The sequence below is a fragment of the Lampris incognitus genome, chromosome 5 (assembly GCF_029633865.1).
Source record: "Lampris incognitus isolate fLamInc1 chromosome 5, fLamInc1.hap2, whole genome shotgun sequence".
In the NCBI taxonomy this organism is placed as follows: domain Eukaryota; kingdom Metazoa; phylum Chordata; class Actinopteri; order Lampriformes; family Lampridae; genus Lampris; species Lampris incognitus.
Genome location: NC_079215.1, coordinates 38,327,838 through 38,355,367, shown reverse-complemented (window position 1 = coordinate 38,355,367; position 27,530 = coordinate 38,327,838). Strand labels below are relative to the sequence as shown.

Genomic DNA, 27,530 nt, shown 5'->3' with positions numbered 1-27,530 from the left:
TGAGCAACCATAAATGAGTTGAATTTCTTTGATTTGGTGGGGACCTGTAGGGTATAAACCATGCCAGAGCCTACAGATTACCTCACTATTCTTCTGTTTTATCTAGCTGTGTTTTTTTTTTTTTACTTTAGTTGAATGGATCTTGCGTTTTCTTCTTGTTAGGGATGTCCCGATCTGATCCACGGCCTCGGTATCAGGTCGATACTGGCCCAGAATGCTGGCTCGGATATCGGAGGGGAGAAAAAAAATGGTCCGATACCCATCCGATACAAACTATGGGGATATCTAGCTTAAACCATCGGCATCGCCTAAATGTTCGTATATGATATCTTCTTCTTCGTCTTCTTCGTCTTTTTCTTCTTCGTCTTTTTTCTTCTTAATAGTACTTCCTGTGTTGCGTGCCCCCGGTTAAGCGGTGCAGTGTATCAGTTAAATAACAACATTAGTTGCCAATTAGTCGCTTGTGTATGAATGTTAACTACCTGTGGAATAGTCATGTCAGTGGTGTGGAAGTATTTCAATCTTAAAGAGGAAAAAAATCTGTTGAGATATGACACCAGTGTATTTGTATGACTATGTGTTACTGTGTACTATTATTTTGTTTACGACTTTGTCCACAAGTGGGCGGTGTTGCGCTTGCATGCGCGGATTGATTACGTCACTGAGACGCCGTTCATTTTTCTTCATTCTCCCCAAAACTACCGAATAAACGAAGGCTGCATTTTTCCCTCTAGCAGAAGTTCGGTAGTCAGTACGATTCTTTATAACGGTTTAATAATCCACTTCATCTGCGCAGAGATAGACATAAAGTATTAGTCTAGTCTTCTAACAGGTTATGGGCCCAGATAACGTTGGATTATTTAGTAGCTTGATAAAAGAAGTACACAAAGTGTGATAACCTCGGATGGCGGGATGCGCGCAGGTTAGCACGGAGTAGCAAGTTAGCAAGTGTGAAGCTAGTTAGCATCGAGAGAGGCTATCGGGAAGCTAACGGAACGCTAAGCTAAGCTAACGCTACCTAGGGAGATGGAGCGAAAGAAGAGCAGGTGGCCCACATTCAACGGACAGGCCGATGAGTATGAACTGTGGGAAGAGCGAATGCTCTGTTGCATGCATGGTGTGGGGCTGAAAACCACCATTCTTACCGAGCCCGTGGGACCTTTGACAGTGGAAGAGCAGGCCTTAGACGAACAGCGGAACGCGGACGCCTACTGCGCATTGGCGCCTTTATTGGACAACACAAGCTTGGGACTGATCTTCAGAGAAACGAAGGACAAAGGTAGAGAGAGTCTACGGGTGTTGCGGGAAAATTACATTGGTAAGGGCAGACCCCGGATTGTCACTCTGTATGTAACATTGACTGGGCTAAAGAAAGCTGATAATGAGACAATAACCGAATACATTATCCGAGCTGAACAAATCATTACGGCTCTCAAAGGGGCGGGAGAGGCACCGAGTGAGGGACTAATGATGGCCATGGTGATGAGGGGGTTACCCGAGAGATATAAGCCATTCACTCTAATGGTGACGCATGGCGACAGTGAGTTGACATTGGGACAATTTAAGGCCAAATTGAGAAACTTTGAGGCGGCAGAAGATGTAGCTAATGCTACAGCATCGGACGAGACGTCCGAGAGGGTGATGAAGGCCCACGCAGCGCCTAAGAAAAAGCCAGTGAAACGCTGTGAGGGAGATGATGAACAAACGGTGTGCTGGCGATGCGGTGACAAAGGCTATCGGAAAACGGACTATTCACGCAGCGTGTGGTGCAGCTTCTGCCGGGTCAAGGGTCACATGGACAAAGTGCGCAAGAAGAAGGACCTCGCTGATGGAGCCAGGTGTGCACGCGAGCAAGGTGGCGGCGGCGGTGGTGGTCACGGAGCAGGTCGAGGTCAGGGACCGGGGAATGCTGCGGAAGAAGAGAACTACATCTTCAGAGTGCAGGCTGGAGAGACCAGCTCAGCAGGACCAGGACGACAGCAACAGTTCAAACCAGGATTGATTGTGGGCTGTGGAGCTTCTTCCCACATAGTCAATGATAAGAAGAAGTTCAAGAGCTTTGACAGCTCGTTCGAGCCAGAGAAACACTGCATGGAGCTGGCGGACGGTAAGCGCACCTTTGGTGTGGTGCAGGGCAGGGGAGATGCTACGGTATGCCTGCTCGACAGTGAGGGGCGACGGTGTAGAGTGACACTGCGGAACGCACTATATATTCCATCGTACCCCCAAGAGCTCTTCTCTGTGAAGTCTGCGACAGCACACGGAGCCAGTGTGTTCTTCGAAGAGGGCAGAGATGCCCTGATGTCACCGGATGGTACCAGGTTTGACATTTTTGTACAGGGGAAAATGTACTATTTGCAAACTGAATGTGTTGTTGAAAAGTGCCATGTGAGCCATGATATAGAAACTTGGCATGAGATAATGGGCCACTGCAACTATGACGATATCATAAAGCTACAGGATATCACTAATGGTATGCATATAAAGGGTAAAGTGTGTAAACCTGACAAAGAGTGTGCAGTATGCATAGAAGGGAAGTTTACCCAAAACAGGAACAGGAAATCTACAGACAAAGCCAAGACACCACTGGAGTTGGTAAACACTGATTTAGCCGGTCCTGTGGCAAACGAGTCCATTAATGGTTTCAGGTACATGCAATCATTTACAGATGTGTGCACAGGGGCAGTGTGTGTTTATTTCTTAAAAACAAAGAGTGACACAGTGCAAGCGACTGAGAAATTTCTGGCAGATGTAGCTCCCTATGGGACAGTGAAATGCATAAGGTCAGATAATGGAACTGAGTTTACAGGCAAGGAGTTTCAAACCCTGTTGAGACGGAACAAAATAAGACATGAGACGTCCTGCCCATACTCTCCCCATCAAAATGGCGTTGCAGAGAGAGAAGGACGCACACTATTCGAGATGGCAAGGTGTATGCTAATAGATAGTGGTCTACCAAAGAGCCTCTGGCATTATGCTGTACAGGAGGCAGCCCACACCAGAAACAGATGCTTCAACAAGCACACAGGCACTACTACACGGCAATGACAGGAAAAAAGTGCAACATGGCTAGAATGCAAAAGTTCGGGACAGAATGCTATGCTTACCAGCAGGACAAGGGAAAGTTAGATTCTAGATATGAGAGGGGGCGTTTTGTAGGACACGACAAGAACAGCCCGGCCTACCTAGTCTACTACCCTGACCAAGAGAAAGTACAGAAACACAGACTAGTTAAATTTGTACGCAAGGCAACTAGTGAAAATGAGACTCAGACACCAGGTCTGCACCCAGAAGACTGGGTAAGAGAGAGAAAGTCTGTTGAGACAGCTGCAACTCAGCCTAGAGTACAGAAAAATGTACAGACTGACGGTACACAGTCAGCACCCGAGGAAGATGACGAGGAGCACCCAAGGGTGACGTCACAAGCCTCAGCCAGTGGGAGGTACCCCCAAAGGGAACGCAACCCTCCGAGATACCTGATTGACTATAGTCAGGGCGACAGTGATGACAGCTCACTCACTACTATAGATTATGCATACAGGGCAGTGTGCGGTGTCCCTCTGACCTTTAAAGAGGCCATGGAATCGCCAGAATCAGAAAAGTGGTCCAGGGCAATGGATGAGGAAATGGAGTCTCTAACAGACAACAAAACATTCACCCTTACGAAATTGCCAGAGGGCAAGAAAACAGTGGGAGGAAGGTGGGTGTATGCGATAAAGACAGATATAGACGGACACGACAAGTACAAGGCTAGATTTGTAGCAAAGGGATATAGCCAGAGAGCTGGGGTGGATTATGGGGAGACATTTTCGCCGACAGCCAACCTAACAAGTGTTCGAGTGCTTCTACAGAAGGCGGCTCAATATGACTTGATTTTACACCAGATGAATGTAATGACGAAGCCCGCATCCAAGGTAAAACTGAAGACATTTGCTAAGGCAATGTTTGGTGCGTGAAATATGAGTGGTATGGGTTATACCAAGTTTTTTTTATTTTTTTATGAATATGAAAAGGTATACAGTAAGCTCATGATTCATAAGTGGGAGTGTTGAGATATGACACCAGTGTATTTGTATGACTATGTGTTACTGTGTACTATTATATTGTTTACGACTTTGTCCACAAGTGGGCGGTGTTGCGCTTGCATGCGCGGATTGATTACGTCACTGAGACGCCGTTCATTTTTCTTCATTCTCCCCAAAACTACCGAATAAACGAAGGCTGCATTTTTCCCTCTAGCAGAAGTTCGGTAGTCAGTACGATTCTTTATAACGGTTTAATAATCCACTTCATCTGCGCAGAGATAGACATAAAGTATTAGTCTAGTCTTCTAACAAAATCCAACAGCCGAATGCAAAATTTCAATGCAAATGTTTTGAGGGGTGGCAGTGCTGTTGGTCAGTTTAACAGCACAGACTTAATCAAGCATTTTGGAAAAACACCACACAGAACAACATCAGGAATTTCTGCATGCAACGGCTGCAAAGAAAAACAAACCGCCCAACGGTAGACATTGATGGAATCACTAAACAAGGCGAGAGAAACTGCCCCCAAACAGCAACAAGGCGAAATCGATAACGGAGAAACTAGTTCCGTTTTTTGTCCTGAACGACCAACCCCTTTCGGTGACAGAAAATGTGGGGTTTTGATGCTAGACTGAGCACCTCGAGCCTCGCTACACTTTGCCCAGTCGCCATTATGTAACGGAATAGGCCATCCCTCATATGCACAACGAAGTTTACTATATTTTCTCAGGTTTTGGAGAATGTAGGCATGGTTATTTTCACAACAGACATCTGGAGCTCAGATGTGAGTCCAATGTCCTTGTTGAGTCTGACTCACATTGGATAGACTCGGATTTTACCTTTAAAAAAACAGTGTTGCATGCCCGAGAGTTTCGTGGCTGACACAATGGGGATTCCATTAAGCAGCCATTGAGGAAATGCTGCGTGAATGGAAGATTAATAAAAACAAAGTGTATCTTAAACTCATGGCAGGTTTCGGATGCTTCGCGCCCACACTGCAGCTAATTGTGTATGGGGGACTGTTGTCGCAGCGCAGTTTAAGTGACACACTGGCCAACAAGAGAAAAATGGTAGGCCACTTCAAACACTCACCCCTTGTCTATTCATGGTTAGAAGACATCCAATAGAGGTAAATATGCAGCCTGAGCATCTGTAGCAGGACATCCAAACTAGGTGGAAGAGCACCCAGTACATGATTGAAAGCATCATAGCGCAGAAACGGGTACTGTCTGCATATACACTACCGTTCAAAAGTTTGGGATCACCCAAACAATTTCGTGTTTTCCATGAAAAGTCACACTTATTCACCACCATATGTTGTGAAATGAATAGAAAATAGAGTCAAGACATTGACAAGGTTAGAAATAATGATTTGTATTTGAAATAAGATTTTTTTTACATCAAACTTTGCTTTCGTCAAAGAATCCTCCATTTGCAGCAATTACAGCATTGCAGACCTTTGGCATTCTAGCTGTTAATTTGTTGAGGTAATCTGGAGAAATTGCACCCCACGCTTCCAGAAGCAGCTCCCACAAGTTGGATTGGTTGGATGGGCACTTCTTTGAGGAGATTGAGTTTCTGGAGCATCACATTTGTGGGGTCAATTAAACGCTCAAAATGGCCAGAAAAAGAGAACTTTCATCTGAAACTCGACAGTCTATTCTTGTTCTTAGAAATGAAGGCTATTCCATGCGAGAAATTGCTAAGAAATTGAAGATTTCCTACACCGGTGTGTACTACTCCCTTCAGAGGACAGCACAAACAGGCTCTAACAGGTACTATTTAATGAAGATGCCAGTTGGGGACCTGTGAGGCGTCTGTTTCTCAAACTAGAGACTCTAATGTACTTATCTTCTTGCTCAGTTGTGCAACGCGGCCTCCCACTTCTTTTTCTACTCTGGTTAGAGCCTGTTTGTGCTGTCCTCTGAAGGGAGTAGTACACACCGGTGTAGGAAATCTTCAATTTCTTAGCAATTTCTCGCATGGAATAGCCTTCATTTCTAAGAACAAGAATAGACTGTCGAGTTTCAGATGAAAGTTCTCTTTTTCTGGCCATTTTGAGCGTTTAATTGACCCCACAAATGTGATGCTCCAGAAACTCAATCTCCTCAAAGAAGTGCCCATCCAACCAATCCAACTTGTGGGAGCTGCTTCTGGAAGCGTGGGGTGCAATTTCTCCAGATTACCTCAACAAATTAACAGCTAGAATGCCAAAGGTCTGCAATGCTGTAATTGCTGCAAATGGAGGATTCTTTGACGAAAGCAAAGTTTGATGTAAAAAAAATCTTATTTCAAATACAAATCATTATTTCTAACCTTGTCAATGTCTTGACTCTATTTTCTATTCATTTCACAACATATGGTGGTGAATAAGTGTGACTTTTCATGGAAAACACAAAATTGTTTGGGTGATCCCAAACTTTTGAACAGTAGTGTATGTCTGAATATGACCTGCCAGCCACACTAACAGTAAACCAATGGGGCCTATTGGAGAAGGCTTCCACGGTTCTGGTACCTTTTGAGGAGATGACAAAGGAGGTGAGTGCCTCCTCCGCATCTGTAGCTGATGCCATCCCAGTGTGTGTCCTGAAACGTGTTCTCAGTTGGGACAACGAGGCTGACCAGGGGATTAAGATGATGAAATGTACCCTCCTTGATGCAGTCAACAGATGTTTTAACGACGTGGAATCTGAGCTATTACACTCATTTGCAACTCTGCTGGATCCACGTTACAAAGACAGGTAAGGGAATTTCTGTTAGCCTAATCTGATTCAACATTGTGTGTGTGTGTGTGTGTGTGTGTGTGTGTGTGTGTGTGTGTGTGTGTGTGTGTGTGTGTGTGTGTGTGTAAGAATGACAGTAACAAATTCCTCACACCTCTATGGAATTTCCACTACCATTTCATTACACATCATTTCACAAATCGCATATCAAGTATAAGAGCAGACAAATAACTTGACCTCATCTCATCTAATGCCATCTAATGTCTCACTGACTAAAGAAATTATTTGACTATTAATATTTGATATATTTTATCATACCAGGTACTTCACAAATGCAGACACTGCTGGGATAGTTTCCAGCATCCTGCGACCCTGAGAGCAGGATAAGCAGTTCGGATGATGGATGGGTGGATGGATGAGACTTGGAAAGGAATCATTAAAGGCAGAGGTAGGGAAGATGAAGGAAGTGTTGAAGACTATACCTGAAACTACAGCCTTCCAGCCAGCAGACAAGACTCCGCGGATGGTGGCTGCGGGCACAACTACCACCAGCCTTCGCAGCGTGTTTGATGAAATCCTATATTCCTTATTATTAATCCCTGTGGGGAAATTCTGCTCTGTATTTAACCCATCCTAGCTGTGTTGCTAGGAGCAGTGGGCAGCCGCTGTGCAACGACCAAGGACCAACTACAGTTCTTGTCCCATTGCCTCAGTCAGGGGCACAGACAGGAGTATTAACCCTAGCATGCATGTCTTTTTGATGGTGGGGGAAACCGGAGCACGACCTGGGATGACCCCCAAGGTTGGACAACCCCGGGGCTTGAACTCAGGACCTTCTTGCTGCGAGGCGACAGCGCTAACCACTGGGCCACTGTGCCGCCATTTTTCCAGGAGGAAAGCATGGTATTACCTGGTCCTGGGATAACCACAAGTGCATAAATTCAAGTGCAGATCTACCTCAGCAAGGCAACTATTCCACGGTCGGAACAATCCCTTGCTTTACTGGAAAGCCAACCAACCCTCAACTGCCATCCTTGGCAGCCACAGCAGCTAAATTTGTCTGTGCTCCCTGCACAAGTGTAGAGAGTGAGAGGATCTTTAGCACAGCCTCATTGATGTAAGAAGGAGCAGGCTGACAGCAGAGACCACTGAAAAGCTTATGTTCCTAAAGAAGAATCTGCCCCTCATACTTATGTGAGCAAACTTAATATGTTCAAGAGCTTAGCTACAGAGAAATTGCACCTGTGAAAGCGATTTTTTGTTTTATGTTTACAATTGTTAAAAATAAAGCAGCTGGGTCAGTAAGGTCAGTTTAAATTGTGTTTGTTAATGTTATTTATTTGGAATTTTATACATATTTAACTTGTGTCCTTACAGTACCATTTGTACATGGCTGCACTGTAAGGGATGGTTTTATCTATTTTTTTTCTTTTTTTACTACAATGCTGAATGCTGCTGTTTACTTTTTTTTTTACTTTAAACCTGTTGGTCGCTTTAAGTACCGCAGTACCTGTTTTGTTTTGTTTTGTTTTTTTGTAGTGTTTGAATAAAGGGTGGCAGTCTTTCGTACACTATATACTGGGGAAGTATTTGTTTGTTCTCCATTTGAGTGAGATGTTTTTAGGTGGGTAATTGGCTATCATAAGCAAAGTGCTTCCATGTATTTTATTATTGTTATTATTATTATTATTATTTGTACGTACAGGTGGCTGGCATGACAGAGGAAGATGCAGAGGACAGGAAGAGATAGAAACAGATGATCTGCTGTGGCGACCCCTAACGGAAGCAGCTGAAAGTAGTAGTAGTCATACAAAAGTAAAACAAAATTTGATTTTGAGTTGATATACTTTATTAAAATATTGAATTGATATCGGTATCGGCAGCTAGCCAAAGTTGTGGTATCGGTATCGGAAATGAAAAAGTGGTATCGGGACATCTCTGGTTATAATGATTAAGCATATATCTGTGTAAATATGTAAAAAAATTAAAGAAAGATGTGAATTATGCATGTTTTTTCATTAAAAAAAACTAATGTGTATTACTTGGCACATTGAATTGATCATTTCCTGCTTTTTTCAAATGTGCAGAAAGGTACAAAGTAGCTGGATCTGAGCATATTACTCTCTGTCAATGGATGGACCCAACATTAACTGGAAGGTTATTGAGCTCTTACAAGAAGAACACAGAGAGCAGTGTGGTGGAGCCCAACTACAGATTTTTGGGAGTTGTGGCTTTCACACAATGCACAGGTGGACCCCCACCTGTTTTACGCGCCTTAGTATTTGTTCTATTGGCTGTAATGGAGGTCAAATTTGAACATATCGAGTAAGCACAAATTGGAGACTTGTATGTGTGTTGCTTTCAAATAGACAATATTATATACTGGCAGTGTTGGGATGGCTGAAAATTTGACTTTTTATTAAATATATACTCATATTCTGCACATGCATTAATTAATGTTTCTAACTCTGATGGGGTGAAGTAGAATGACCTGTTATTATTGTCTGTTGCCATGATGAATCATTGTATCGGCGCCCCATTGATCATGGCTTTTTATAGTTGTCACGCACGCGCTTAGTGCAGAGTGAACAAACTCACGAGTTGGTTGAACTAACTCAGATCAGCTGCTCTGAAACCGAAAACTCTTGAGTGCCATGGGGTTCTATTTCAAACTCTTCAAAAATTGGAAAAACACAGGCGTAGTCGGAAAATATGATGGTTAGCTCTATTATGCCAGCCTCCCAAGGTGCAGACAGTGAGAATAGTTACCAAAAAAAAGAGGAAAAAAATACTCTATACACAGGATTGCAAACTATTACAAAAAGTAGTTCCTCAATAACTCAAATATCTTTCAAAAATTTTTTAAAAAAAACAAAAACGTTATATACAAAGAATTTAGAACAGCACTACAATCACTGCACTAAAGCAAAGTAGCTGTTACCGCCTCTGTAACCAAACTGACTCCACCAGGGCCAAAGGCAGCCCTTTTAAACCAGTAACCCCTCCCACTAGGCTTAATGATTACTTAAAAAAAATACAATTAACACATTTTAAACAAGGATTAGCCATATCTTCATAAACATTCTCCTTTAACCAAAACAAGTTATCTGCAGCAAAAATGAACATTACAATTAAGAAACAATTTTGCAGTTCATGTGACCATGAACGTGTGTGAGAACATCCTATTTAACAGATGAAAACGATACGCCCCTCTTTTGCCAAACAAACTCATTGATGGGTCACTGTGTTGTAATTATGCAACACACTACAACAAATGGTAAATGGACAACATGTTTGTGTGAATGTATATGCCTAAATGAAAATAGAACTACCAAGTGTGCACCCTTGGTTGCTCTACTGAAACGGAGAAGGAATACTGAGTTTGACAGCCCAGAGTTCAGGTTTAAACTCAGAGTTTGTTAAACTTGCATTCTGAAACAGGCCCAGGGAGTACCAATCAAATGGGTGTTTGTTTATTCATTTTAAGAATGTCTTTTCTCCATTATTGCAAACGAACTCCACATATATAATACATGTGAGGTAATATTTAGATTTATTTTACACAATGTGTGTGTCGGCCCTGTGATGGACTGGCAGCCTGTCCAGGGTGTCCCCCCACCTGCCGCCCAGTGACTGCTGGGATAGGCTCCAGCATTCCCACAACCCTGAACAGGATAAGCGGTTTGGATAATGGATGGATGGATGGATTGATTTTACACAATGGTATAAATTTCAAACCATTTCTTGAGTTTCATCCTTCTGCGATTGGAGTCGCAGTTTCTCCTTTCATCGGTTTATGTGCATAAGCATGGGTCAAAGGTTGCGTGAAGGACCACACATTCTCCTGAGTAGTTTTTTTTATATATATATATAAATCCCAAGGTTTGTGTAGAAAGTGGTGTACCCCTTCTTTTATACCTACACAACGTTTAGAAATGAGGTCCCTGGTCTACAAAATTGACCCTAAGAATATTGACTGAGGAAAGTCTTATCATATGGCGTTCATTGACTGTAGGAAAGCTCATTGTTAACAGTCTGGTAACATTCAGCAGAGCAGCTGAAGGTAAAATTTGTTGTAGTCCAACTTGCTCTTTAAAGATAAAACATGGAAATAGTGAGTGTAGTTAACTTTTCAATTAGAACTAACATTAACTTGTCTTTATTTCTCCCCTCTGATTAGATCCTCCACAGCTGTTTGACTATAAGGAGGAGGTTCCCTCTGAGCATCAGGAGTGGACAGCCAATCTGGGCCAGGAGGAGCTAGAACCCCCAAACATTAAAGCGGAACAGGAGGAACTCTGGACCAGTCAGGAGGAAGAGCAGCTTCAAAGAATAGAGGAGGCTGATAACACCAAGTTACCATTCCCTCCTGTCCCTGTGAAGACAGAAAACAATGAAGAGAAACCTCACTCCTCACAGCTTCATCAAAGCCAAACTGAGGAGAACAAACAGGCAGAGTTGTCAGCCAGCACTTCAACTGAACAGATGAAAACAGAACCTGATAGAGAGGACTTTGGACTGTCAGAACCACTAGACCGTAATGATGACTGGATCAAAACTAGAGAACCTCAGTCCAGTTTGGATGCAAAAGATAACAATGAAATAAGTCACTGGAGATCTATTAAGAAAAAACCTTTCACTTGCTCAATTTGTGGTAAAGGTTTTTTTCAAAATGGACATTTAAAGTCACACATGAGGACACATACTGGAGAGAAGCCATTCAATTGCACAATCTGTGGTAAAGAATTTACTCAAAGTGGGCATATGCAGGCACACATGAAAACACATACTACAGATAAGTCCTTTAATTGCTCAGTCTGTGGTAAAGCATTTTGTCAAAAAGGAGATATGCAGAGACACGTAAGAACACATACAGTAGAGAAACCTTTCACTTGCTCACTTTGTGGTAAAGGTTTTTTTCAAAATGGACATTTAAAGTCACACATGAGGACACATACTGGAGAGAAGCCATTCAGTTGCACAATCTGTGGTAAAGAGTTTTCTCAAAGTGGGCAAATCCAACCACACATGAGAACACATACTGGAGAGAAGCCCTTTAGTTGCTCAGTCTGTGGTAAAGCGTTTTGTCAAAAAGGAGATATGCAGAGACACACAAGAACACATACAGTACAGAAACCTTTCACTTGCTTCCTTTGTGGTAAAGGTTTTTCTCAAAATGGACATTTAAAGTCACACATGAGGACACATACTGGAGAGAAGCCGTTCACTTGCACTATCTGTGGTAAAGAGTTTACTCAAAATGGACATATGCAGGCACACATGAAAAGACATACTGGGTAGTACTTTCAAGAGATTAACACAGATTAAACATATAGTTACATGGCTGTGTAATATCTTAGACCCAACAGTATGCTTAACTTTTCCTAACGTACAAAAAAAAAATCCTTTAATTTAAACAATGGGCTAGGACTGCGTGGAATGTACATTTTTAATAATAAAGTGAGTAAACACTCCATTCTAAATCTGTTACACATGCACCCTACAAACAAAACCGTTGCGTCATACTGTAGGACTGTCAGCAGTTCTGTGCTGAGGGGGTGCAATGGCTTATGGGACTGTTAATGTTAGATTTAAAATTGTGTTTTAATGATGTGGTATTCATGTTGTGGTTATTCTTGTGTTGTTGTTTTGGGGGTTTGATTCAGACTAAGTAGGAGACCGTTTACTGACTACCTGACTGATGTCACCACTTGGCACATGGGTGGGGGTGGGGGTCTTGTTGCGTTACGTTACGTTGTTATCAGTTCTGGTCCATTCTAGCCGGTTTGAATAAAGGAGTACTCCTGGGGTCATGCGATGTATGGGGCATGGGGGTTGCGATTAAAAAGAGATATCTGCCTCTCGACTCATTCTTACAGGCCGGCTCACCATGATACTTTTCATTTTAGTTGGTAGCCCCCTACTTAAAACATCTTCCCGTGCGCCTGTACAGTTGCACATGTGACACTTATCATAGACATACAGTCATGACAAAGAGCCATATCACTCACGCTCGTGAATATCCAAAAGGCAAAGCATTTTTTTACGTAGGTTGTTCAGCGTGGATGGTAATCACAGTTGTTTCATTGCTGTCTCTTCCAACTTTATATACAATGTAACCCTTAGAATTCTCATTTTCATTTCCTTTTCTTACTCCAGATATTTCATTTTATACTCTTGAAGTTCTCCAGATGACTTTTAATGCAGTGTTTCCCAACCCAGTCCTCAAGGAACACCTATCCTGCAGATTTTCATTGAAACCCTGCATAGGTAGCCCTGCTTGTACTTACTCAACCAATCATCTCACAGCACTTAATTATGCGAGGTGTGCAACGTCTGACATAATTCATTGCTGATTGGTTGAATAACTACAAACAGGTACCTCTTCAGGGTTGCAAAGAAAGTCTGCAGGATAGGTGTTCCTTGAGGACTGGGTTGGGAAACACTGTTTTAATGGATGGCCATCTTTTTTTATTCTCTGTTAAAAGGTGGTGGCAGCATCTTCTCTCAGGAATTCTATAGCAGATGTGGAGGATACACACACTGTGCACTGGCTCTTCCAACCTATTCTTATTCATTTCCTCTGCAAAAGAAAATTGTTATAAGCACAAATAAACTCATATGGTCCTTAGAATGAAAGAATACAGATTGACACAGACAGTGGAATATATTTACCAAAGGGAGCAACCAGTTTGCTTTCTTTGGTATACTTATTATTTGTGCTCAGTTCTTCATCTGAACTGTCCAAAGGGTCATTTCTAGTATACCATCCAGAGGTTGCTGGTGCTCTATTATTCCAGACAGCATGTCACTCAAATCAGTCTTTTTTTTTTTTGTGGTCCACCAGTATTAAATCACTCTCCTCTGATCTCTACATTGTCTTTTTAAAGCCAAATTAAGGGTCTTCCACAGAGTCTATGAAGGCAGATATCATCCAATATGTTATGTCACAAAAATATGAGCAATGTGAAATACTGATAATAATCAAGTTATATCATCTGAAGTTATATTCTTCTTATGGTTACATTTGCATTGAATTATCTACGAATTGCAGCACAAAACACTCTTTATTTTACTCAGTAATGGGAGTATTGCTTTACTTTCAATCACTGGATGGTTTGACACAATTTGTCTTGGTAGAATTTTTCAATAGAGTTTTTTGAACGAATTCGTTTCATCGCTTCAGAATCAGGTTTATTGGCCATGTAAGTTTGCACACATATGGAATTTGACTCCAGTTTCGTGGCTCTCACAGTGTACTTAACATAGAATAACAACACAACAATCTTCAGATACAGTGCATCCGGAAAGAATTCACACCCCTTCACTATCCCCACATTTTGTTATGTTACAGCCTTATTCCAAAATGGATTAAATTCCTTTTTTTTCTCATCAATCTACACACAATACCCCATAATGACAAAGTGAAAAAGGTTTTGCAGAAATTTTGCAAATTTATTAAAAATAAAAAACTGAAATATTGCATGTACATAAATATTCACACCCTTTGCTATGACACTCAAAATTGAGCTCAGGTTCATCCTGTTTCCACTGATCATCCTTGAGATGTTTCTACATCTTGATTGGAATCCACCTGTAGTAAATTCAATTGATTGGACATGATTTGGAAAGGCACACACCTGTCTATATAAGGTCCCACTGTTGACAGTGCATGTCAGAGCAGAAACCAAGCCATGAAGTCAAAGGAATTGTCTGTGGACCTCTGAGGCAGGATTGTATCGAGGCACAGATCTGGGGAAGGGTACAAAAAATTTTCTACAGCTTTGAAGGTCCAGAAGAGCACAGTGGTCTCCATCATTCGTAAATGGAAGAAGTTTGGATCCACCAGGACTCTTCCTAGAGTTGGCCGCCCAGCCAAACTGAGCAATCGAGGGAGAAGGGCCTTGGTCAGGGAGGTGACCAAGAACTCAATGGTCACTCTGACAGAGCTCCAGCATTCCTCTGTGGAGATGGGAGAACCTTCCAGAAGGACAACCATCTCTGCAGCACTCCACCAATCAGGCCTTTATGGTAGAGTGGCCAGACGGAAGCCTCTGCTCAGTAAAAGGCACGTGACCGCCCGCTTGGAGTTTGCCAGAAAGCACCTAAAGAACTCTCAGACCATGAGAAACAAGATTCTCTGGTCTGATGAAACCAAGATTGACCTCTTTGACCTGAATGCCAAACGTCACGTCTGGAGGAAATCAGGCACCTCTCATCACCTTGCCAATACCATCCCTACAGTGAAGCATGATGGGGGCAGCATCATGCTGTGGGGATGTTTTTCAGCGGCAGGAACTGGGAGACTAGTCAGGATCGAGGGAAAGATGAATGGAGCAAAGTACAGAGAGATCCTTGATGAAAACCTGCTCCAGAGCGCTCAGGACCTCAGACTGGGGCGAAGGTTTACCTTTCAACACGACAACGACCCTAAGCACACAGCCAAGACAACGAAGGAGTGGCTTCGACACAAGTCTGTGAATGTCCTTGAGTGGCCCAGCCAGAGCCCAGACTTGAACCCCATTGAACATCTCTGGAAAGACCTGAAAATAGCTGTGCAGCGACGCTCCCCATTTAACCTTACAGAGCTCGAGAGGATCTGCAGAGAAGAATGGGAGAAATACCCCAAATATAGGTTTGCCAAGCTTGTAGCTTCATACCCAAGAAGACTTGAAGCTGTAATTGCTGCCAAGGGTGCCTCAACAAAGTACTGAGTAAAGGGTGTGAATACTTATGTACATGCAATATTTCAGTTTTTTATTTTTAATGAATTTGCAAAAATTTCTACAAAACCTTTTTCGCTTTGTCATTATAGGGTATTGTATGTAGATTGATGAGAAAAAAAGGAATTTAATCCATTTTGGAATAAGGCTGTAACATAAGAAAATGTGGGGAAAGTGAAGGGGTGTGAATACTTTCCAGATGCACTGTATATAGTATACACAAGGATTGACTATATACAGGCGAAATAAGAGGCAGTCAAATCCAATGGTGCAGAGAATATATCAGGTGCCTGTAGTGGAAGTTGAGTAAGGAAAGATTTAAGATTATCACAAGATTTATTTAAAGGAATACATAATTATAATAATATAGGCATTTACAATAAACTACTGTTGCTGATCCTATTAAGACACAGTGCGCACAGGGAGAGAGAAGGCTCTGACTGAGAGGACCAGATCCTTATTGGGGAACAAAACAAAAGGTGTTTGATCTCAGTAGTGTCCCAATGTCAGTAGGGGTCCTCACGTAGTCAGGGCCAACTAGGAAAAGGGAAACAAAAACCAATGAAAAGTAACGACGAATACAGATGAGTTCACCAAGGACACAAATAAGAAAAGGTGAGGATTAAAACAATTTCTATACAATTACCCTCATTTTTTATGAGATCAAGTTTTTTCATGCAGAGACTAAACTAAAACACCAAGATTAACAACTAGTTCAGCTACAGGGGGATGAACAGTATAAGGGGATTACAATTCAGATAAATCAATAAAATCAATGGGACTAAGAGGTTCCTCAGTGGGCAATGAGGGAGATGTGGAGGCCTTATTACAACAAGAAATTGATATCAATCTGAGTTAATTAATTAATGCATCTATTTGTCATTGCACAGCTGCACAACGAAATTAAGTGCAACGCCCCAGTGGTAAACATATATATACTGCTCAAAAAAATAAAGGGAACACCTAAAAACACAATATAGACCTCGATGAATGAAATATTTCAGCTGAAAATCTTTATTTATTAGACAGAGGAATGTGTTTAGAGCAAAATAACCTAAGAATGATCAATGGAAATCAAAATCATTAGCCCATTAAGGTCTGGATTCAGAATCATACTCAAAATCAAAGTGGAAAATGAGAACATAGGCTGATCCAACTTCTGTGGAAATTCTTCAAGACGATTCAAAATGAGGCTCAGTAGTGTGTGTGGCCTCCACGTGCCTGTATGCACTCCCTACAACGTCTGGGCATGCTCCTGATGAGACGACGGATGGTCTCCTGAGGGATCTCCTCCCAGACCTGGATCAGGGCATCGGTCAACTCCTGGACAGTCTGTGGTGCGACATCGCGTTGGCGGATGGTACGAGACATGATGTCCCAGAGGTGCTCGATTGGATTCAGGTCTGGGGAACGTGCAGGCCAGTCCATAGCATCAATGCCCTCGACATACAGGAACTGCTGACACACTCTGGCCACATGAGGATGAGCATTGTCATGCATGAGCAGGAACCCAGGGCCCACTGCACCAGCATATGGTCTGACAATGGGTCTGAGGATCTCATCCCGGTACCTAATGGCAGTCATGGTACCTCTGGCTAGCACGTAGAGGTCTGTGCGACCCTCCAAGGATATGCCTCCCCAGACCATCACTGACCCACCGCCAAACCGGTCATGCTGGAGGATGTTGCAGGCAGCAGAACGTTCTCCACAGCGTCTCCAGACTCTCTCACATCTGTCACATGTGTTCAGTGTGAACCTGCTCTCATCTGTGAAGAGCACAGGGCGCCAATGGCGAATCTGCCAACCAAGATGTTCTCTGGCAAAGGTCAATCGGGCTGCACGGTGTTGGGCTGTGAGCACAGGCCCCAATTGTGGACGTCGGGCCCTCATACCATCCTCATGCATTCTGTTTCTCACTGTTTGAGCAGAAACCTGCACATTAGTGGCCTGTTGAAGGTCGTTTTGTAGGGCTCCGGCAGTGCTCCCCCTGTTCCTCCTTGCACAAAGGACCAGATAGCGGTCCTGCTGCGGGGTTGTTGTCCTCCTGCGGCCCCCTCCACGTCTCCTGGTGTACTGGCCTGTCTCCTGGTACCTCCTCCATGCTCTGGACACTGTGCTGGGAGACACATCAAATCTTCTTGCCACAGCACGCATTGATGTGCCATCCTGGATGAGCTGCACTACCTGAGCAACTTCTGTAGGTTGCAGATACCGCCTCATGCCACCTCTAGTGGTGAGGGCACTAGCAAAATGAAAAACTAAGCAAAGATCGGCCAGAAAAGATGAGGACAGGCAAATGGTCTGTGGCCACCACCTGCAAATGCATTCCTTTTATAGGGGTTGTCTTGCAAATTGTCTCATTTCCACCTGGTGGAAATGAGACAATTTACCAACAGGTGAAATTGATTCACAAATCAGTGTTGCTTCCTAACTGGACAGGTTGATATCTCAAAAGTGTGATTGACTTGGAGCTACATTGCATTGCTTATGTGTTCCCTTTATTTTTTTGAGCAGTGTATATATATACGTATATATATATATATATATATATACACACACACACACACACACACACAAATAGTTAAAATACAAATAGCAACACATTTGCAGCACAGTCGACACATAATGTACACTACCGTTCAAAAGTTTGGGATCACCCAAACAATTTCGTGTTTTCCATGAAAAGTCACACTTATTCACCACCATATGTTGTGAAATGAATAGAAAATAGAGTCAAGACATTGACAAGGTTAGAAATAATGATTTGTATTTGAAATAAGATTTTTTTTACATCAAACTTTGCTTTCGTCAAAGAATCCTCCATTTGCAGCAATTACAGCATTGCAGACCTTTGGCATTCTAGCTGTTAATTTGTTGAGGTAATCTGGAGAAATTGCACCCTACGCTTCCAGAAGCAGCTCCCACAAGTTGGATTGGTTGGATGGGCACTTCTTTGAGGAGATTGAGTTTCTGGAGCATCACATTTGTGGGGTCAATTAAACGCTCAAAATGGCCAGAAAAAGAGAACTTTCATCTGAAACTCGACAGTCTATTCTTGTTCTTAGAAATGAAGGCTATTCCATGCGAGAAATTGCTAAGAAATTGAAGATTTCCTACACCGGTGTGTACTACTCCCTTCAGAGGACAGCACAAACAGGCTCTAACAGGTACTATTTAATGAAGATGCCAGTTGGGGACCTGTGAGGCGTCTGTTTCTCAAACTAGAGACTCTAATGTACTTATCTTCTTGCTCAGTTGTGCAACGCGGCCTCCCACTTCTTTTTCTACTCTGGTTAGAGCCTGTTTGTGCTGTCCTCTGAAGGGAGTAGTACACGCCGGTGTAGGAAATCTTCAATTTCTTAGCAATTTCTCGCATGGAATAGCCTTCATTTCTAAGAACAAGAATAGACTGTCGAGTTTCAGATGAAAGTTCTCTTTTTCTGGCCATTTTGAGCGTTTAATTGACCCCACAAATGTGATGCTCCAGAAACTCAATCTGCTCAAAGAAGTGCCCATCCAACCAATCCAACTTGTGGGAGCTGCTTCTGGAAGCGTGGGGTGCAATTTCTCCAGATTACCTCAACAAATTAACAGCTAGAATGCCAAAGGTCTGCAATGCTGTAATTGCTGCAAATGGAGGATTCTTTGACGAAAGCAAAGTTTGATGTAAAAAAAATCTTATTTCAAATACAAATCATTATTTCTAACCTTGTCAATGTCTTGACTCTATTTTCTATTCATTTCACAACATATGGTGGTGAATAAGTGTGACTTTTCATGGAAAACACAAAATTGTTTGGGTGATCCCAAACTTTTGAACGGTAGTGTATGTGTAAGTGTAAAAATACGTGTAATATCTATTACACTAGATAAGTCTGTGTATCGCACTAACCCAAGTCAGCTTTTTTTTTTTTTTTGGTACATGTCAAATGTACAGGTGTTATTGCACAGTTTCACAATATTATTGCAAAATTAGAGTTTGTTAAAAGAGTTCAGTTCTTTAATGGCACTTGGGTAGAAACTGTTTAAAAGTCTGAAAGTATGGGTCTTGAAAGACCTATAGCGCCTCCCAGAGGGCAGTAGAGTGAAAAGGTGGTTGCCTGGGTGAGACGAGTCCTTGATTATGTTTGTAGTCCGACGTAGGCAGCGGGATCTGTATATGTCCTCAAGTGAAGGTAGCTGTGTGCCAGTGGTTTTGTGTGCTGACTTAATCACTCTCTGCAGAACTTTCTTATCAGCCACAGTGCAACTAACATACCACACTAAGATGTCATAAGTGAATATGCATTCTATGGAGCAGTGATAGAAGGACGCCAGCAGCGGCTGGGACAAATTAGCTCTCCTCGGTGTCCTTAGAAAGTAAAGCCGCTGCTGTGGCTTCTTCACTAGGGAAGTTGTGTTGACAGTCCATGTGAGGTCCTGGGAGATGTGTGTACCAAGGAATTTGAAGCTGGTCACCCTCTCCACCATGTCTCTGCTGATGTATAAGGGAGCAGGTTCCTCTTCCTGTTTCCTAAAGTTGATGATGATTTCTCTTGTTTTGGTGGTGTTGAGCACCAAGTTGTTACTGGAGCACCATACTGAGAGTTTGTGAACCTCATCCCTGTAGGCAGACTCATTGCCATTCTGTATTCTTCCCACCACAGTAATGTCATCTGCAAATTTTACTATGGTATTTGTACTGTGGGTTGGTGTGCAGTCATGTGTGTAAAGTGAATAGAGAAGGGACTCAGCATGCAGCCCTGTGGCGCTCCAGTGCTGAGTGTCAGGGTCGATGAGTGGTGTGTCCCCAGCCTGACAGTCTGTGGACAATTTGTAAAAAAGTCTTTTATCCATCTGCATGCAGCTTGAGCAGCTTGATCACCATTCTGCTGGCAATTATTGTGTTGAATGCAGAGCTTAAGTCAACAAACAACATCCTCACATATGTTCCTGGGTGCTCCAGATGTGTCAGTGCAGTATGGAGAGCTGTGTTAATGGCATCCTCTGTTTACCTGTTGGCTCTGCAGGCAAATTGGTGTTGGTCCAGAGTGGGTGGTAGTGCAGATTTAATGTGTTTTAGGACCAGCCTCTCAAAACACTTCATTACAGTGGAGGTGAGTTCCACAGGCCTGTAGTCATTAAGGCTGCTGATAGATGTTTTCTTAGGGACAGGCACAATAGTGGCAGACTTAAAGCATTTGGGGACAACATTCAGTGCTAATATTACAACCGCAACAATAACATCAAAAATATTCTGTAATTTGATTGTAACGAAAAAGCCTGGTACTACAAAAGCCAATAAAAAACGTGTATATCTTTAGAAATCTCCATCAGGGAGGGGTTTGAAAATAAGAAAAAGAAAAGGGTATGTAAACTAAGAGCAAGGAGGGGTCAGGAACTAAACTTAGCACAAAAAGTAAGGAAATTTGTGTTTGGTAGATTATTTCTTTGTTGTAACAATGCTTCTTGGCAATAAATCTTATATCAGGCACCTGATTGTCAGCACCTGGGGTACCAGAAGTTCAAAACAAGAGTCAATAGCAACAGCAAAATAAGCTGTTTGGCATTGGCAAAGAAGATTTGGCCAATTTCTGGCAAATTGTTCATGGCGCAACCCACATACTCAACTCTGCTGCTCATCCCACAAATGCATGTTCCTTACAAATGTGGCACCATTTAAAAGGGAAATAAACAGGCTTTCCAACAGTGTAAGATTTATTGCCAAGAAGCATTGTTACAAAAAAGAAATAATCTATCAAACACAAATTTCCTTACGTTTTGTGCTAAGTATAGATGCATTTAAACAGATCTGATGAGGATAGCACCAGGGGTCTGGTGGGACAATCAAGAGGTCAATTCATATGAGGCACATTAACAGATGAGGCACATGAGAGCAAGCAATAAAGCAACCTCACATTTTGTAAAGGAAAACATACTAAAAAAAAAAGGAGACTTAATTTAAGAAATTAATGATAAATATTTGAAACAATGTCAAATGAATCAGCTTCTCTTCAGAGTAATACAGGGGTGTAGAACTTTGGTTTACCTTAATGTTTGTTTAGCAGTCGAAACTGTCCGCAAAGAGCTAATATAAAAAAGAAAGCTATAAAGCATGGTGGTCAGATTTCATCCACAACAACATACAGCAACACAGAATAACCAATCCTAGAGCCAATTTTAATTTTCAATACCATGCTCTTCTTTTACAGTCCAAGCTAGTAGATCTTACAAATTGTTGATTTGGAAATAGTTTAGAGGGTCCATCCAAACAGCAGAATTTGCCATCCATAGTCTACCCACAATATCCCACCATGCCAAGGAAGGATTTCATTTGTTTTTGTGTGATTGGTTTGAGCTTATCTGATCACCATCACCTTAGAGATAAATGTCGTCAACCAACAGGGTGTGACCTGTTGAAATGTTGTGCAGCATTCAAAGTCTATGAGAACACACATTTCCTTGAGCAGCAAGTGGAAAGATCTAGCACAGCTCTGTTCTGTAGGGAACCAGTCTGATTAGAGCCGTTTCAAAACATAACTTCTCCAAAAGCAAACAGATGTCATTCGTGAGTTTCCAGGGCAGAAGGTACATTTGTAGCAGAGTTTGCAACTAGTCATAATTGAAAGATAACATTTTATAATTCTTAGTTCTTGCGCAAACCAATCAGCCTTGTTGAGCTTTTAGATAAGAAGAAAATTGGTGTTGCTTCTTTGAGCCGTTACTCTACTTCATTATCTGTGTATCAATTCACCTCGTCCAGCTCCTCCTGTGCAGTGAGGCACTTTTTTACACGTTACTGCGTGGAACATCTCATGTTGTAGATTTTTGTCTTCTTTGGATTCCTGCCCATGTTGGAGTAGAGTGCAATGAAAAGGTGGACAGCAGACAATTGGATTAAAATATATAGGCTTACAGATCCCTTTAAAGACTGATACTAAAACTTACATTAAACCCTATATGCAAGAAATCTGGCAAGAATTGTGGTACCATCGTGAAATGGGTAGACATTTATGTGGTCAACAAAAATTTATTGGCCCCGCGACCCTAAGCAGGGCCAATAAGCGGTTTGGATAATGGATGGATGGAAATTTATTGGAGCTGGAAGAATTGGGAGTGGGAATCGAAAAGAAGAGAACATAATTACCCATCTAAGAATAGAACATACAAGACTCAGTCATAATTTACATAAAATTGGCGAGCACTCAACAGGGGAATGTATCCAGGGGTGGGCACTCTCATCCAGATAGGGCCGTTGTGCGTGCAGGTCTTGGTTCCAGCCAAGCATTAACACACCTGAGTCTATGAATCAAGGTCCTTAGCAAAGACTATTGGTTGACTACAGAATCATGTGTGTAACTGCTTGGTTGAAACATGACTATTGGCTGACTAACAGGATCAGGTGTGTAATTGATCGGTTGGAACAAAGACCTGCATCCACACTGGCCCTTTCTGGATCATGTTGCCCATCCCTGTCTGCAATGCAACGGACATGCTTAAGAGTGTAATGAATAATTTACGTCATTGAGGGAAGTGAAACAACTTTTTTCCCTTACAAAGTCCATTAAGTAAAAAAGGAAAGAAAATATATAAGCACATGATTAACTTTTTAAGAGAAACTGACCTAGTAGGACGATTTTTTTTGTCTGCTGATCTACACTCCAGACCAGTTGGAGGCGGTATTGTACTCGGTATCGTATCAATTATAGGTTGGCCAACCAACGATAAAACGAGGACGAAGAAGTTACACGCAAAAAGAGCAAGGCGACGAAGATTAAGCATAATTCGATCGATTACTTTTATTGTTAAGCGATCACAAATTCATTTAAAGTCATTGTTAAAAATGTCCAGACTCCGAATGCTGAGACTGGTTGTCCAGCAGCGTCTGACTGCGGCTGCTGAGGAGATCTTTGGAATGTTTGAAAAAATTATTGATACGTATGAAGAAGAGGTAGATCGCCAACGCAGGCTGCTGGCACATGTGACAAATACGAGTAAAAAAGCAGGTACGTTGGATAATGGTTTTCATTCATTCATTCATTCATTCATTATCCAAACCGCTTATCCTTACTCAGCGTCGCGGGGATGCTGGAGCCCAGCCCAGCAGTCATTAGGCAGCAGGTGTGGAGAATGGGTTGATTTTGTGTAAATGGTAGAATGCTCCTCTGTCGTTATTTTACAATAGCAACACTTCGCGATGTCCAACTAAACAGGAAGGACAAGCTCCAGGTTGACGCTTATGAACTGAGCAGTTTCCGCGTGTGAAATACTTAGCAACTTTTTGTGTATATATATTTTTAAAAAAAGGTATTGTAGTGGGAAATGCCTGGGGATGTACTTGGACTGTTGCACTGGGCACGTGCAGCTAGAGGACCAATCACAGGTTAGCTCGCGCTGTCACAGACGCAACTATATTAGACACCGCGGGGGAGACAAAGGCCAGAACTGTTTAGCAACCATATCGTAGACTGTCACCTTAGCGTGGGATAGAGCAGGGAAACCTAGCGTATCCTGGGCTAGACAGCAGATACGGTGGCTAGCAGTGGTAGTGTTAGCAGCAGACTGCCTCGGTACCTGTAGCTAGCTGACTACCCCCGTGAGCTTCCCCAGAGAGACTGAGAGAGACATTCACCCGGTCACGCCGGAGCCAGAGTACGGAGAGAGAGAGAGACACGCACCCCGGAGAGCAGCCATCCATCTCCCGCCCCGCCTAGAGCTCAGCCGCCCTGTTCCATCACCAGCCCTGGTCCCAAGGTGAGCTTGCTAACCCATTAGCACACGGCTAACTAGCTAACTAGCAGGCCAGCCCTAGCATTGGCGCAGCTATCTAGCTAACGGTGGTGAAACCCGGTTTGTCGCACCTAAAAGTCCCCGCCTCCATCCATCGTTATCCGGGCTATAGAAAAACCGCGACAAGTGGTGTCAGAAGTGGGATAAAAGGTTGGGATTCGCCATAATCTCAACACCGGAGGATCCTGCCCCGGTCACATGGCGGCATAATTCAGCCTGCACACTGTGAGCTAACCCAGCTAGCAACTGAGTGAGTCAGCCGTTTTGTGAAGCACTGTAATTTCTTCAGCAGTCACGTAAATCAGTGGAAAAGTGAAAATGTCACAGGACGAGGGAGATGTAGAAGAACAGTCTGAGTTGAGTCTGGATGGTGCTGGTGTGGGGACCGAAGACCCCGGAGAGCACGCCTGGATGAAGCTCCTCCTGGCGCAGATGGAAACCATGAACCAGGCCCAGGTTCAGATGCAACGCCAGATGGAAAACGTGGAACGCCAGGCCCAGGTTAAGATGCAACGCCAGATAGAGATGCAGATGGAGGCCTGGGTGAGCCTCCCGGTTTGTCGCCCATCGCTCAAGTGGTGAAGCAGGGGGTTTCTCCTGGTGGCCCTCAAAGCGATAGTTGTGTAGGGTCGGCAGGGGCTGTGCTCGGAGAACGAACTAGCAGAACGGTGCAAGACATGGGCCTACTCTCGCAGTTCACCCCGGCCCGGGAGAACCCAGGGGCCAGACAGCGAGATGGCGCTGATCACCTGTTGCCAGCAGCTATGGGCGCAGTGGCTAACTTGAGCGACCGGCGCAATGAGGAGACGCCAGCCAGGCCGAGCAGCAAAGCGGCCCCAGCAGCCCTGCGCTATACAGGAAATGGACCCAGTGAGCCCGCACCACTTACCAGCACTCCGATCGGTCATGGTGGAAAAAATGGAGCGACTGCAGTACCACCCCCCGACGGGATGCAGGGTGGCCAAATGTCCCTGGACTGCAACGGCGGCCGAAACCTGCTGGATGACAGCGTTGGAGGGCAGGCAGGTTCCTCTAGAGGTCAACAGAGCCAGACAGGAGACCTTCAAAGTCGGAGCGGCAACCGAAGCTCACAAGGTCCCGACCGAGGACACGAAAATGACATCAAGCTCCTCGCCACTTTTGATGGTAAGGGCGACTGGGATAGTTTCGTTGGACCATTCGAACGGATGGCGAGAAAGAGGGGCTGGACCGACGAGACCTGTTTGGACGCCTTGTATCTCCGACTGAGGGACAACGCCATGTCTTTTGTCATCGCGCAGCCGGCTCCGATAAAAGATGACTACCACGCGCTCATCACCCAGTTACGCCGCCGCTACGGTAAAGAGCTGCCTGGGGGAACTGCGCGCCGTAAACTCAGCGAGGTTAAGCAGGCCAGAGAGATGACCCTCTATGCGTTTGGCGAGGAAGTGAGGGGACTTGTCACACTGGCATACCCGCGGGTTGGTGTTACACTGCAGGAGGCCTACGCTGCAGAAGCCTTTCTGCGCGGGCTGAAGAACCAAAACATCGCGTATGAAGTCCTGGGGGCAGAACCCAAAACACTAGCTGAAGCAATCAGGAAGGTTGAGGCACGCGAGTATGACTTTGGAGCGACGCTGGGGCGAGAGGTTGAAGGAGGGGGGAGAGTCCGGCGAGTAGCATGGGAAGACGAGCGGCGTCGCGATAGCTCTCCAAGTCCTCCGCCGGTAGGAGACAGCTTGAGCACCCCCGAGCTCAAGACCCTGGCCAGTGGCATCGACAACATTAACAAGGTGAAGTTGCACAGGCACATCAGCCCAGACCACCTACTCCAAGTGTGTTCTCGAGTATGTCCACTGCTGGAGAAAGAGGTTCCTGCCAGCGTGCCTGGTCTCCACAGCATCCTGGGAGCCGGCAGGCAGAACCTCCTGCGTACCAACAAGAGCTGCAAGCATGTTGTGTGGAAGGGCTCAGCGCTGGCTGCTCTGCACTGTGGACGACCCCCAGAGCCTCCTATTATCTATGGGAGTCCACCCAATATCGTGGAGACGAGCAATGGGCGTCGGCTCAATGGCTCCTACCGTCTACGCCAGCTACTGCCTACAGCTGTCTACCAGCACATGAAGATGCACAAGAGGATTCTGGGACATCTCTCCTCTGTCTACTGTGTCACCTTCGACCGCACCGGGCGACGCATTTTCACGGGCTCAGATGACTGCCTGGTGAAGATCTGGGGCACAGATGACAGGCGCCATGCTCTGTTGTCTGCTCCAGCACCAGCCATAGGGCCGCAGGAAACACCTGAAGGAGGTCCTCCCGCTGCTGACATGGAGGAGCCGGGGGCGCAGAGAACAGAGGAGTACGAAGGAGTGACAGAGCAGGAGGAGATCGATGAAGACCTTGATCTCCGGCTGGAGGACCTGTTCCACGCAAACGACGATGGAGGACCCAGCACACCAGGCTCCCCGGCTCGGTTCCAGCCGCTCCAACACACTGCTGCCAGCTACTCTTCAGGCGAGTCGACAATCACCCGACGTCGTGGGACAGCAGCCTGTGCTCCGGGCGGGCAGTCCAACGCCCCTGACCCAGAAGGAGACGAAGCCGACGCCGCTGAGTCCCATCTCCCGTACACCACCAGACGGGGCCGGCCAGTCCGGAGGCCCGCCTGGCTCCTAGACTAACTTTGACGGACGTGACTAGTTGACTTGGGGGTTACTAGGCTAGTCACAAGAGTCCAGTATGGATAGCGACCACCCACATTTGTTTGACGCCCTTTGTTCCGGGCCTAGTTCATTTCGCGGGTGTTCTGTCCCGTTTATCGTGTTAGATTAATCAGACTGATCTTTGTAGTCTGTTGTTCATTTATGTTGAAGGGACTCAACAGTGCTGGAGGGGGGCAGTGTAGTGGGAAATGCCTGGGGATGTACTTGGACTGTTGCACTGGGCACGTGCAGCTAGAGGACCAATCACAGGTTAGCTCGCGCTGTCACAGACGCAACTATATTAGACACCGCGGGGGAGACAAAGGCCAGAACTGTTTAGCAACCATATCGTAGACTGTCACCTTAGCGTGGGATAGAGCAGGGAAACCTAGCGTATCCTGGGCTAGACAGCAGATACGGTGGCTAGCAGTGGTAGTGTTAGCAGCAGACTGCCTCGGTACCTGTAGCTAGCTGACTACCCCCGTGAGCTTCCCCAGAGAGACTGAGAGAGACATTCACCCGGTCACGCCGGAGCCAGAGTACGGAGAGAGAGAGAGACACGCACCCCGGAGAGCAGCCATCCATCTCCCGCCCCGCCTAGAGCTCAGC

The 27,530-nt window shown here is 44.3% G+C and overlaps 1 protein-coding gene and 1 long non-coding RNA gene across 2 annotated transcripts in view; both read left to right on the top strand.

Moving 5' to 3' along the window:
* Window positions 1–10,997, top strand: part of LOC130112690 (uncharacterized) — a 29,502-nt gene extending 18,505 nt beyond the window's left edge. Inside the window, exon 4 of the long non-coding RNA XR_008810249.1 lies at window positions 10,929–10,997. This is a non-coding gene — a long non-coding RNA (uncharacterized LOC130112690). The remainder of the gene's footprint in view (window positions 1–10,928) is intronic.
* A 187-nt stretch (window positions 10,998–11,184) lies between these two features.
* Window positions 11,185–12,446, top strand: LOC130112689 (gastrula zinc finger protein XlCGF8.2DB-like). Its single transcript, XM_056280152.1, has one exon. It carries the CDS (start codon window positions 11,234–11,236, stop codon window positions 12,047–12,049), a length of 816 nt encoding a protein of 271 aa, XP_056136127.1. The 5' UTR covers window positions 11,185–11,233; the 3' UTR covers window positions 12,050–12,446.
* The last annotated feature ends 15,084 nt before the right edge of the window (window positions 12,447–27,530 follow it).

What these genes read in the sequence shown, in the direction of transcription:
- LOC130112689 (XM_056280152.1), top strand. Translation starts at nt 11,234, where the DNA reads ATGAAAACAGAACCTGATAGAGAGGACTTTGGACTGTCAGAACCACTA.